Here is a 13071-nt window from a genome sequence, read left to right as displayed (position 1 = left end):
TAAAAAAAGAATGCCTATGCAAAGATTCAAGAAATGGAGAGGCCTGGCAGCAAAAAATAATGTAATTAACATGGAGCAGAGTTAAGAGACCTAATTTCCTATTCTTATTGCATAGAAAAAGGCAGAACAGACTGTCCTGGTTTCCTGAACAAGCCACTCACTTGATATCACCAGTGCTACTATACCCACTGTGCCTGGCAATACCTGCTTCTCTCAAATTTGGCTTAAATAGAATCTCTCCTCTGAAGTTCAGCAACAGTCTCAAGCATTATTAATAACATCCTGTTAAACTCTGTCTTAGTCCACTCAGAATGCTGTAACAAAATACCAAAGACTAGATGGCTTATAAACAACAGAAATTTATTTCTCAGAGTTCTGGAGGTTGAGAAGTCTAAGATCAAGGCACTGACAGATTCTGTCTGGTGAGGACTTCCTTTTGGTCCTACATGGCTGTTTTCTATCCTCAGGGGCAAAAGGGATAAGGGAGCTCCCCAGAGTCTCCTTTACAAGGGCAGTAATCCCATTCATTGAGGGTCCTAATGACCTCCCAAAGGCCCTGCCTCCTAACACCCTCACATGGGAGTTAGGATTTCAACCTATGAATTTGGGGGAGGAGAACATAAACATTCACAACCATTCTATGGTTGCCCTCTTAGCATTATGCTGTAATTGACTATAGACATTACATTAAATTCACTGAGTTGCATAAGAAAGTCCCTGAGTTGTACAAGAAAATTATTCAAATATTTTTAAAAATGTGTTTGTGGTCAGGCAAACAAATCCCAGCTATTGAGAAAGCAGAGGCAGGAGGATTGCAAATTCAAAGCCAGCTTGGGCAACTTAGGGAGACCCTGTCTCAAAAATTTTAAAAAGGGTTGGGGATGTAGCTAAGTGGTAGAGAACTTTCCTAACATATGCAAGGTTCTGAGGTCAATTCCCCAGTTAAAAAGCAAAACACAACAAACAAACAAAAAAACTAGTTTGTGTTACCTGATTGGGAAAATGAGACATGAACTATTCAAAGCCTTAAACCAAATCAGCAATAATGTGTGGGTGCCTAACCCACTCCTCTGACTCCTCTGTACCAAGAGTCCAGTTGGCTAAGTCTCGGTAAAAGAAAGTCCATCAACCACGAATGAAAAGGAAGAACTACATGGAAAGAGGCAGTGCACCAAGAGCACCAGCCAGAGTCTCCTTTACCAGGATATCCTATGCAGGTTCTCCTATAGGTACTCCTGAAGGCTGCATTCCATTTCCCAGGATGTCCTTTTCCACAATTTGAAGCAGTGATTCATAAATCAGTAGTTAGTTGATCTGGTTAAAATTATCATCAGTTATTGCACAGAGGAGTTTCATTTAAAAAGTCGATTTACGCAGTTCAGATCAATAACTGAGAACTATTACACAGCTACAGCTTTCCATCTCTATTATATCATAACCATCCACCTGCCTGCTCATATTTTCTACAAAGGTAGTGATCACTTATAACCCAGAATTACTTTAACTCCAAGATCTCCAGTTTGAAATTCTTGTTCCCTGATTGCACCACTCCTGATTTCCACCTGTATATTTCTTCATACCTGCTGGATACTCTCTTTCAGTTCTTCATTGCCTCTAGTCCTCTAGCCCTTCTTCTTTCCTAGTCCACTCACCTCACTCAGCCCCAGTGACATCCCATCACAAACCTGACCCCTGCCAGCTATTTCATTTCTGCCCTAGCCAGCGCTTCTCGCCCTTTATCCCCTATCCATTTGCTGGGTCCACTTGCCTAGCCCCACCTTGATTACACCTAATCTCATTGTTTTCCTCAGGAGGTACAGTGTAGTGCTATGGGAAGTCATAACATATTATAGGACCATTATGATTTCATGCCTTTGAACTTCAACTGAGACTTCAGTATAGCCATCTGGATGTCCCCATCAGCACCTTACACATTGCATTTTAAAACCAAACTTCTACAATACTTCTTTTCGTTACTGGTAGGACCAATCTCCTAGTCACCAAGCCTTGAAATCCCTCCTCCTTCCCTTAACCCAGTTATTAAATCTCTTCTTTATTTTTAAACCCAGCATTTCTCAAACATGTTCTTTCTTTTTACTTCCCCTACAGACTTGGAACTGGTCCAGTTACACTCACGGTGATAACCTCCTAGTTGATCTTGAATCTTCCAACCTTCAGCCCTAGTTCTATCAAATTTGATTTGGCTAAGTTCAGCTCAGAAAATAACATGCCTTAAAGCCACTGGCAGCCCTCTCCCCTCTGCCAACTAAAGCTCCTCTTCCTGAGCATGGCATTCAAAGCCCCTCACGAACTGTTCCTAATCTGTATCTGCAGGCATCACCCTGCTAGATTTCATGTAGGACAAAGAGAAAGTGAATAGAACAGAACATGTCAGGGTACATACACTCCACATGGTAAGAAAATTCCTGGTTCCTAAAACAATATTTTTTTTAACAAGGGTTTTGTTAAAGTTTAAAAAACACTGATCTACACCATTTTCCTTCCTAAACATGCACTATGACTTTCTCCTTCATTTAAAATTTATGAAATATTTCAAATGTATGGAAGAATATAAAGGATAATACAACAATTTGTCAAATCTTAAATGTCATATTTACTTCATATTTTAAAATATACATGTAAATGTACATACAAGTGCATATGTATCTATCTGCCTATCTATCTCTATGTCTATAAAACAGATACAACTGAAACCTAGCATTCCTTCTCTTCCTCCTTAGAAGCAGTCACTATATACTGATTTGTGTAGTTCTCATTCTCTCTGTTTTCACATGAAATTAGAATATTATATATCTACATATAATGATGTAATAATATTATATATCCATGAACAACATTTTAACCTTTGGATAATTTAACCTTTGAGTATTTTAACTTTTATTTAAGCTTTGCACCCAACAATCTGTAACCTTCTTTATTTCACTTACTATATGTTTTGGTTTTTTTCCAGATGAATTGCTAGATGATTCTCTATTTGATTTACTTTCTCTGCTAAATATTTTCCATTGTGTGAATGTTCCACAAGGTTTTTGTCCATTCTCTTGTGACTAGGTATAGAGATTGCTTCTAGTTATTTCCTATGACAAAGCTGTAGTGTCATAGTAAATAACTTCTAGCTGCATGCTAGAAAAGGATTCCTGTTTAGGTCTTTACCCAGGTTGTTCTCTTTAACTGGAATGATTTCCTCCCTATTTCTGCCTCAGAAAATGTTATCCATCTCTGAAGTCACTTCTAATAGCCGGTTCTTCCAAGTTTTCCAGTTCACCAAGCCAAAGCAATACCTTCCTCCTTCCATTCTCCCACAACCTTCGGTTTGTATCAATTAGATTATTCTGTCATATACAAACTTGTCCTGCAGTTGTGTGGGTCCATAGCAGGCCATAAACTTCTTATGGACAAGTACTATGCTGCATGATATTAAATTCCCTCTCCTCCCCACTTAGAGCCTGGTACAGATGTTTGCCTAATAGATTCTCAATGAATGTATATTGAATCCACTGAACTTTCCTTCTTTTGTTACTAAGTACTGCTACCACTTTCTAATGAGATAGATGCTGACAATCACGTATACCTAGTAGCTACTACACTCCCATATTATATCATTTTGGCACGAGGATAAAGAAATGCTTGTCTCTCTATCATCAACACTGTATTTTAGGAGAAACTAGAGGTACAGGGAGTTTCCTGAGCTCATCTGGGGCTAAATGACTATAGGCAGCTCCCTATGCATAAAGATCAAGGAAAATATTCTTCTGTTATTGTTATCTTAGTACTTAAGATACTTTATTTATGCCAATAATTTTATAAGCATTTTGTTCAGAGCTGGGGATATACTGCAGTGGTAAAGTGTATGCTTAGCATACACAAAGCTCCAGGTTCAATTCTAGCACCAACAAAAGGAAAAAAAAGAATTTCATATAGAACTAAAAGAAATCAAACATTGTCAAATACATTACTAAAAACTGGAATGAGAGGCAATTTTTGAGACTGGTGCTGTTTTTTCAGCAAACCAATGATTATTGCCATAGTGTAGAAAAAAATTATATAGAGCACCAGTTCCTATTTCCCCCACCTAGTCTCTGTGACCTTAGTAATTATTTTACTACGTTAGCCTGGAAAAAGTTGCAAACAACCATGTGTGTTGTGAATGGCAGCTGGTGTGACTTCAGATCCTTGATCAGGGAATAGAATGATAAGATGAAGGTGCACGTCCATCCATAGATGTCAGTTCTCTTCAAGTTCAATAAGAGGAGGGGGATGGGAGACTTATTCCTAATTCCAAAGTAGAGATTTATGTTCACTCTTCTTTTTACTCCACTGAAAAAGTGGGGTTAAAAATTACATTTAGAAAAATCAGCTCAATCATTCAGTGCTACAAGCCTCTTTCAATTTTTTCAGGAGTACAAAGTATTACCTTAAATGATGGCAACTTGATACCTGTTTATACCAGCCTCATAAATTCATAATACAACAGGTCCAGGTCACAGGATTTTTATAAGTGGCTCACCATTCCATGCCATATGATCTACCAGATAGAGAGCAACTGAAATAAGTATACATTTGAGCTGCCCTCCCTAGTTGAGTTGACAGGAAGGTCAGCTGACGCTTTGAAAATCCTACTCTTATAAAGGAGTTTAAAATTCATATTGGAAATGAATGTTTTCTCAGCTCCCAAGGAACCAAGACTCCTCAGGCTAAAGAACAACATGAAAATTTAGGAATAACTGAAAAATCAAATTCCTGCTTTTTGCTTCTTGTTTTTAGAAAGTGCCACATAAATGAAAAACCATGTATCCTTACAGTAACACAACCTCAAGTCTCAGATGACATCTGATTATAATCTGTGCAAATGCCTGCTACCAGAGTACCTGGCTTGTTTTTCCAGTCAAGTTGAAATACCTATGTCCAGAGTTTCTACATCAGCTGCCCGCCACCTATACAGATAGACACCACTGGATCCAGGACATTGCCACCCACGATGGTCCCTGGAATATTTAGACACAGACTATAACAGCAAGTGAAGAAACAAGCAGTTCCTTGCAGTCCTTGCTCAAATCTCACCTTTTCAAAGCAGCTTCCCAACCACCCTCTTGATTTAATGCTGCATTTGTACTCTCCCTGGCATTCCAGAGGCCCCTACCCTGCTCTACTTGGTTTTACATGGTACTTATCACTTTGTGACAATATATTATTTTCTTTCTCACATTTTTATTTTGTTGAAATATACATAACATGAAATTTATCATTGTAATCACTCAAAGTGTACAATTCAGTAGTGTCAGGTACGTTCATGTTGTTAAGCAACCAACAGAACCCCCATCCTGCAAAACGGAAACTCTATCCACATTAAACAATGACTCCTTCTTCCCCCAGCCCCAGCCCCAGCCCCAGGCAAGTACCATTCTACTTTTCATCTCTATGAACTGAACTACTCTGTGGACTTCTAGTCTAGGATGACGTTTCATTCCCCATCCCTATTCATGCATGTTATAGCATAATTCAGAATTTGTATCTTTTTAAAAATTTTGCTTAAATGGTACATTTTAATTATACAGAATAGTGGGTTTCATTGTGGCATATGTACATACATATGGCATAATTTGACCAATTTCGCTCCCCAGAACCGTCCTTGCCCACTCCTCCTCCTTCTCCATGGCTCCCTTCCTCGGCCCTTATGGTCCCCTTCTATTTTCATGACACCCTTTTTTCTCTTTGTTCTTTCTAGCTTTCACATATCAGAGAAAATATATCTTTCTGAGTCTGGTTTATTCTACTTAAAATAATGCTATTAAGTACCATTCATTTTCCTGAAAATGACATAATTCCTTTTTTAAAAAAAATATGTTTCTACTTGTAGTTGGACACAATACTTTATTTTTATTTGTTTTTATTTTTATGTGGTGCTGAGGATCAAACCAAGCACCTCGCATGAGCTAAGCAAGCACTCTACCGCTGAGCCACAACTTCAGCCCTGACAGAATTCCTTTTTTTAAAAAAAAATTCCATTCTTTACAGTTGATGAATACCCAGATGGTTCCATAACTTGGCTATTGTGAATTGTGCCACTATAAACATGAGATTGCATGTTAACTTTATCTTTTTAATATATTTTTAGTTGTTGATAGACCTTTAATTAATTAATTAGTTTATTTATTCATTATTTATTTATATGTGGTGCTGAGAATCGAACCCAGTGCCTCACAAGTGCTAGGCAATAGGTCTACTACTGAGCTACAACCCCAGCCCTAACTTTATTTTTTGGATAGCTACTAAAGATTAGTACAGCTGGATCATTAGATAGTTCCATTTGCAGTTTTGGGAAAAACTTCCCCACTGATTTCCAAAGTAACTGTACATTCCCGCTAACAGAGTATAAGTTTTCCTTTTCCTTGTACCCTTTCCAGCATTTATTGTTATATCTTTGATATTGTGTATCTTTGATGAGTTCCATTCTTACTGGGGTAAAATAGAATCTCAGTAGTAGTTTTGGATTACATTTCCCTGATGGCTAATGATATTGAACTTTCTTTCATATAATTGTTGGTCAAGAATACTTCTCCTTGGAGAAGTATGCTAGAGTGCAAAAGATCGGAGAAGGTTCATTTGGGAAAGCCATTCTTGTTGAATCTACCGAGGATGGCAGACAATATGTTATCAAGGAAATTAACATCTCAATGTCCAGTAAAGAAAGGGAAGAATCAAGGAGAGAAGTTGCCGTCTTGGCAAACATGAAGCATCCAAATATTGTCCAATATAGAGAATCATTTGAAGAAAATGGCTCTCTCTACATAGTGATGGATTACTGTGAAGGAGGAGATCTGTTTAAGCGGATAAATGCTCAGAAAGGCATTTTGTTTCAAGAAGATCAGATTTTGGACTGGTTTGTACAGATATGTTTGGCTCTGAAACATGTACATGATAGAAAAATTCTTCATCGAGACATAAAATCACAGAACATATTTCTAACCAAAGATGGAACAGTACAACTTGGGGATTTTGGAATTGCTAGAGTTCTCAATAGTACTGTAGAGCTGGCTCGAACTTGCATAGGAACTCCATACTATCTGTCACCTGAAATCTGTGAAAACAAACCTTATAATAATAAAAGTGACATTTGGGCCCTAGGCTGTGTCCTTTATGAGATGCGTACACTTAAACATGCATTTGAAGCTGGCAATATGAAAAACCTGGTACTGAAGATAATATCTGGATCTTTCCCACCTGTGTCTTTGCATTATTCCTATGATCTCCGCAGTTTGCTCTCTCAGTTATTTAAAAGAAATCCTAGGGATAGACCATCAGTCAACTCCATATTGGAGAAAGGTTTTATAGCCAAGTGCATTGAAAAGTTTCTCTCACCTCAGCTTATTGCAGAAGAATTTTGTCTAAAAACATTTTCAAAGTTTGGAGCACAGCCTATAACAGCTAAAAGGCCAACTTCAGGACAAAGCTTGGTTTCTGTTATGCCTGCTCAGAAAATCACAAAGCCTGCTGCTAAATATGGAATACCTTTAACATATAAGAAACATGGAGATAAAAAATTACTTGAAAAGAAACCACTTCAAAAATATAAACAGGCCCATCAAACTCCAGTGAAGAAAGTGAATCCTGGAGAAGAAAGGAGGAAAATGTTTGAGGAACAAGCAAGAAAGAGAAGATTGGACTTTATTGAAAAAGAGAAGAAGCAAAAGGATCAGATTAGTTTAATGAAGGCTGAACAAATGAAAAGACAAGAAAAGGAAAGGGCTTCCTTTTTTGGTAGTGGAGGGACTGTAGCTCCATCATCTTCTCGAGGACAGTATGAACATTACCATGCCATTTTTGATCAAATGCAGCAACAAAGAGCAGAAGATAATGAAGTGAAATGGAAAGGAGAAATACGTAGTCGTCCAGAAAGAGGAATTCCACCTGGAGTTCGTCCAGGATTTCCTAAAGGGGCTGCAGGTCATCACCATTTCCCTGATGCTGATGCTATTAGAAAAACTTTGAAAAGATTGAAGGCCATGTCTAAACAAGCCAATGCAAACAGGCAAAAAGGGCAGCTAGATATAGAAAGAGCTAAGCAAGTGGAAGAATTTCTACAGCGAAAACGGGAAGCTATGCAGAATAAAGCCCGAGCTGAAGGACATATGGGAATCCTGCAAAACCTGGCAGCTATGTATGGAGGCAGGTCCAGCTCTTCAAGAGGAGGGAAGCCAAGAAACAAAGAGGAAGAGGTTTATCTGGCAAGACTGAGGCAAATAAGACTACAGAATTTCAATGAACGCCAGCAGATTAAAGCCAGACTTCGTGGTGAAAAGAAAGAAACAGATAATTCCAAAGGACAAGAAGGAAGTGAGGAAGCTGATTTGAGGCGCAAAAAAATTGAATCACTTAAGGCCCAAGCAAATGCACGTGCTGCTGTACTAAAAGAACAACTAGAGAGAAAGAGAAAGGAAGCATATGAAAGAGAAAAGAAAGTGTGGGAAGAGCATTTGGTGGCTAAAGGAATAAAGAGTTCTGATGTTTCTCCACCTTTGGGACAGCATGAAACAGGTGGCTCTCCCTCAAAGCATCAGATGAAATCAGTTATTTCTGTGACTTCAGCTTTGAAAGAAGTGGGTATGGACATAAATTTAACTGATACCCAGGAAACTTCAGAAGAAATGCAAAAGAACAACAATGCTATTTCAAGTAAACGAGAAATACTACGTAGGTTGAATGAAAATCTTAAAGCTCAAGAAGAAGATGAAAAAGGAAAGCAGCATCAGTCTGATATTTGTGAGATCATTTTTCATGAAGATACCAAAGAGTGTGAAAAAGAAAAACCAGTTTCATCTGATCGCAAGAAGTGGGAGGTGGGAGGTGGGAGGTCAACTTGTGATTCCCCTGGATGAATTAACACTGGATACATCTTTCTCTGCAACTGAAAAGCATACAGTGGGAGAAGTTGTTAAAATAGAACCTAGTGGATCTCCAAGAAAAGTCTGGGGTAAAAGCCCTGCAGATTCAGTTCTGAAGATACTTGGAGAGGCAGAACTACAACTCCAGACAGAATTATTAGAAAATACAACTATTAAAAGTGAGATTTCTTCTGAAGGAGAAAAATACACACCCTTAATTATTGGAGAAGAAACAATACAATGTGTTTCACATGAAATAAATCCATCAGCTTCTGTTGACTCTTCCATCGATACAAAAAGTCCTAAGTTTAGTGAGACATCTCCACAGATATCAATGAAACCAGAAGGAAATATAGAAGAACCTGATTTGGAAACAGAAGTTCTACAAGAACCAAGTAGGAAAAACAAAGATGGGAGCTTGCCTTGTATTGTTACTGATGTGTGGATTAGTGAGGAAAAAGAGACAAAGGAAACTAAATTGGAAGATAGGGAAGCCATTCAGCAAAATGAAGTTTCTGAGGATGGAATCCTGAGAAATGTGGACCACTTTAGTGAGAGTCATACAGAACCTGGAATAGATGATTCTCAGCACTCTAATTGTGATATAGATAAATCTATACAACCAGAACCATTTTTCCAAAAAGTGGTTCATTCTGAACAATTGAATTTAGTCTCTCAAGGTCAGTCAATTCAGTGTTTACCAGAGGAATCCATTCCACTTCGTTCTCACTCTGATTCACCACCAAGGAATAAAAACAAGAATTCTTTGCTGATTGGACTTTCAACTGGTCTTTTTGATGCAAACAATCCAAAGATGCTGAGGACATGTTCACTGCCAGATCTCTCAAAGCTGTTCAGCACCCTAATGGATGTTCCCACTGTAGGAGATGTTCATCAAGACAATCTTGAGATAGATGAAATTGAAGATGAGCACGTTAAAGAAGGGCCTTCTGATTCCGAAGACATTGTGTTTGAAGAAACTGACACAGATTTACAAGAACTTCAGGCCTCCATGGAGCAGTTACTGAGGGAACAACCTGGTGAAGAATACAGTGAGGAGGAAGAGTCCATCTTAAAAAACAGTGACTTGGAGCAGACTGCAAATGGGACAGATCTGGCTGATGACGAAAATCCCAGCAGTGAAAGTGCACTGAACGAGGAATGGCACTCAGATAACAGTGATGGTGAGACTACTAGTGAATGTGAATATGATAGTGTCTTTAACCATTTAGAGGAACTGAGACTTCACCTGGAGCAAGAAATGGGTTTTGAGAAGTTCTTTGAGGTTTATGAGAAAATAAAGGTTATTCATGAAGATGAAGATGAAAATATTGAAATTTGTTCAACAATAGTTCAGAATATTTTGGGAAATGAACATCAGCATCTTTATGCCAAGATTCTTCATTTAGTCATGGCAGATGGAGCCTATCAAGAAGATAATGATGAATAATCCTCAGGACATTCTTTAATCTTCATGTGTATGAAAGCATTTGAATTTGACTCATCAGAATAACAAGCTTCAGTGGGAAATACAAAGATTATTTATAAGAAATACCATATTTAAGATGGGCATGGTTTTTGCATGAAAAAGATGGAGAAACATGCAATTTTTCAGTTAAGATTTTAACACTATATCTTTTGTTTTTTGAATTCTGTAGTTGAAGTCTATAGAATATATACTTGATTAAATCATCCAACCAAAGGACTGACCTAGAACTGGAGTTGGTGGTTTTGAAAATTACCATGCAATAAGGAATTTTGATTTTCAGAAAATTTCTTTAAGTTGAAAAATTACCTATGTCACTAAAGACTTACCTGAGGTTTTTTGTTTAAGTATTTAAGCATGACCTTTCTTTTGGTCTAATGCTTGTTCATCCTGACCAGCAATTCTTCATTAAGTAACCTTGTCAAGGGCTCTATTTAAATTTTGAAGTGGTATTTTTAACCTTGAAGTTGATATTCTTAAGCCATTTATCAACCATTGTGTCTCCTGAACTAGCTTAGTGGAAATAGTCCTAGAAATCATTGAAAGACTTGATTATGAAAAAAGTAAAATTATATTTCCTGATATTTAAAAAGCTGATTAATTACTTTTGTTTCTCTTTAAGGACTAGAACCAAGAATATTTTATCTAAAAACAAGGTTGTGAATTTTTAAAATTGACCTAGCATATATCATAAGTTGCCCTTTGGTTTTTAACTTCTTCCATGCATATGCTTCAATAGCAATATGAGATGAAAAAGGAGAAAGGAATCTTTTTTTTCTTTTTTTGACATTGTGACAGTTTTGGTAACTAGTATAGGGAACTTTTTGCCTCTTATTTCCATCACGAGAGGAGTTAGGTCATTAAGATTAAGGTCACATAGCTTCAAGAATAATATGCCAAGTATTACATCATTGTATTAGTGATGGATACAGTCCAGATGTTTTTAGTAATAAAAGCAGAATTTTTGAACCACTGAGTACAAATCAGCCTGATTGGCATAATCTATAATTCAAAACATAAAATCTTATCTTGCAGCACTATCATATTATGTCAGATTTATTATGTATATTATTTCTAACATCCAAAAATAAACAGTTGATTTTATATGTTTATTTTATATTACTATTAAATTTTTATTATCTACCTGAAAAAAAAAAAAAGAATACTTCTCCTTTTGAAAATGTCTGTTTATTTCATTGGCTCATTTATTAAATGAGTTATTAATTTTTTAGTATTGAGTTCTTGTGCTCTTTATATAGAGAATTTCTATCTTTTTAAAGACCCAATAAAATTCCATTATATGCATATACCATATTTTGTTATTTATTCATTTGTCAATGGACAATTGGATTACACCTTTTGGCTATTATGCTTAATGCTACTAGGAACATGGGTGTATAAATATCTCTCCAAGGGTCTGCCTTCAGTTCTCTGCATCCATACATACTCAGAAGCAGTACTACTGGATCATATGGTAATTCCATTTTTAATTTTTTGAGGAAATGCTATATTGTTTTGTATAGCAGCTACAATATTTTTTATTCCACCAATAATGTATAAATATTCCAATTTACCCACATCCTTATCCTCATCTCTTATTTTCTATTCTTTTTTAAATAGTAGCCATTGTAATGGTTATGGGGCTAATTTATTATTTTTATTTAGTATGTTGTCAGTTATTACGTTGTCTGTTCTTCCTAGCCTCATTACTGGTCCAGAATATAGGTCCCGTTAACACAGGCATCTTTGTTTTGTGCAGTGTGTATCTTCTGCACTTAGAACAATGCTTGGTATACAGCAAGTGCTTATTATAGATTTCTTGTAAGAATGAGTGAATGGGTAAAAGAAAACCCCATGAAAGTATACAATCCTTTCCTTTCCTGGTTTCTACGGCTTTGATCCTAGGATGTTTATATTTATGTTCCTATGTTACCTTCACACAAGAAATTTAGAATTTTTAGAAAGTAATTATCCCTTTAACAAATATTTTCTGAGAGTCTACTACATGCAGTTATTGTATTCATTACTATCAGGTGGAAATCCTGAAACACATGGAATCTAATTTTTTTTTTGCAGAGCTCAAGAAATTTATAGGAAAATCAAAGAGAAAATATGAAACACATAGAAAACTTAGTAATAGAATGGGGTATATTCAATATCCACTTGATATCCCCACTCAGCTATAACAACGATATCTTAAAATGAACATTTCCCAAAGAGAATCAAGCTTGCCTTACTAACCCTACTTCTGTCCTATGTTCCTTGTTCCTGAATAAACTACTACATCCAGGTATTCAAGCTAGAAACCAGAGATTTATTTTTCCTTCTGCTCCAACTGGTACTCCCTTTTGCCCAACTGTTGATAATAATTACTTCTATGACTTGATTCACATATATTGAGCACTTACTCTATAAAATAAAGTTCTAAGTTCATTGCCTATGTTAACTTATTTATTCCTTGCAAGTAGATGAAATAGGATTTACCATTTTCAGCTATGATATAGATGAGGAAACAGGTTAAGTACGTTGCCCAAGGTCACTCAGATAGAAGAGGGTAGACCTAAGAATCTGTACTCCAGAGCCTATGCCCTAAACTTTTGTGCTATTTGGGAAATGCTTTCTGTTTCAAACTGGTTTATTGGAAACCACTCTAAGATATCTGAGTCCACTTTCCAAAATGAG

General features: G+C 36.7%; 2 protein-coding genes across 4 annotated transcripts in view; one reads left to right on the top strand and one right to left on the bottom strand.

Moving 5' to 3' along the window:
- The window catches only part of Paqr8 (progestin and adipoQ receptor family member 8), a 50474-nt gene that overhangs the window by 22691 nt on the left and 14712 nt on the right, over positions 1-13071 (bottom strand). The window lies entirely within an intron of this gene.
- On the top strand, positions 6552-11506 carry LOC107143668 (serine/threonine-protein kinase Nek1-like; the record flags this gene model as incomplete). Its single annotated transcript, XM_015487385.2, is given in 2 exon segments — positions 6552-8858; positions 8860-11506. Coding segments are annotated over 2 exon segments (3801 nt in total), but the record flags the coding sequence as incomplete, so codon positions are not given.

The sequence above is a fragment of the Marmota marmota genome, unplaced genomic scaffold (assembly GCF_001458135.2).
Source record: "Marmota marmota marmota unplaced genomic scaffold, marMar, whole genome shotgun sequence".
Lineage (NCBI taxonomy): Eukaryota > Metazoa > Chordata > Mammalia > Rodentia > Sciuridae > Marmota > Marmota marmota.
This window is presented reverse-complemented; position numbering and strand designations above follow the sequence as displayed.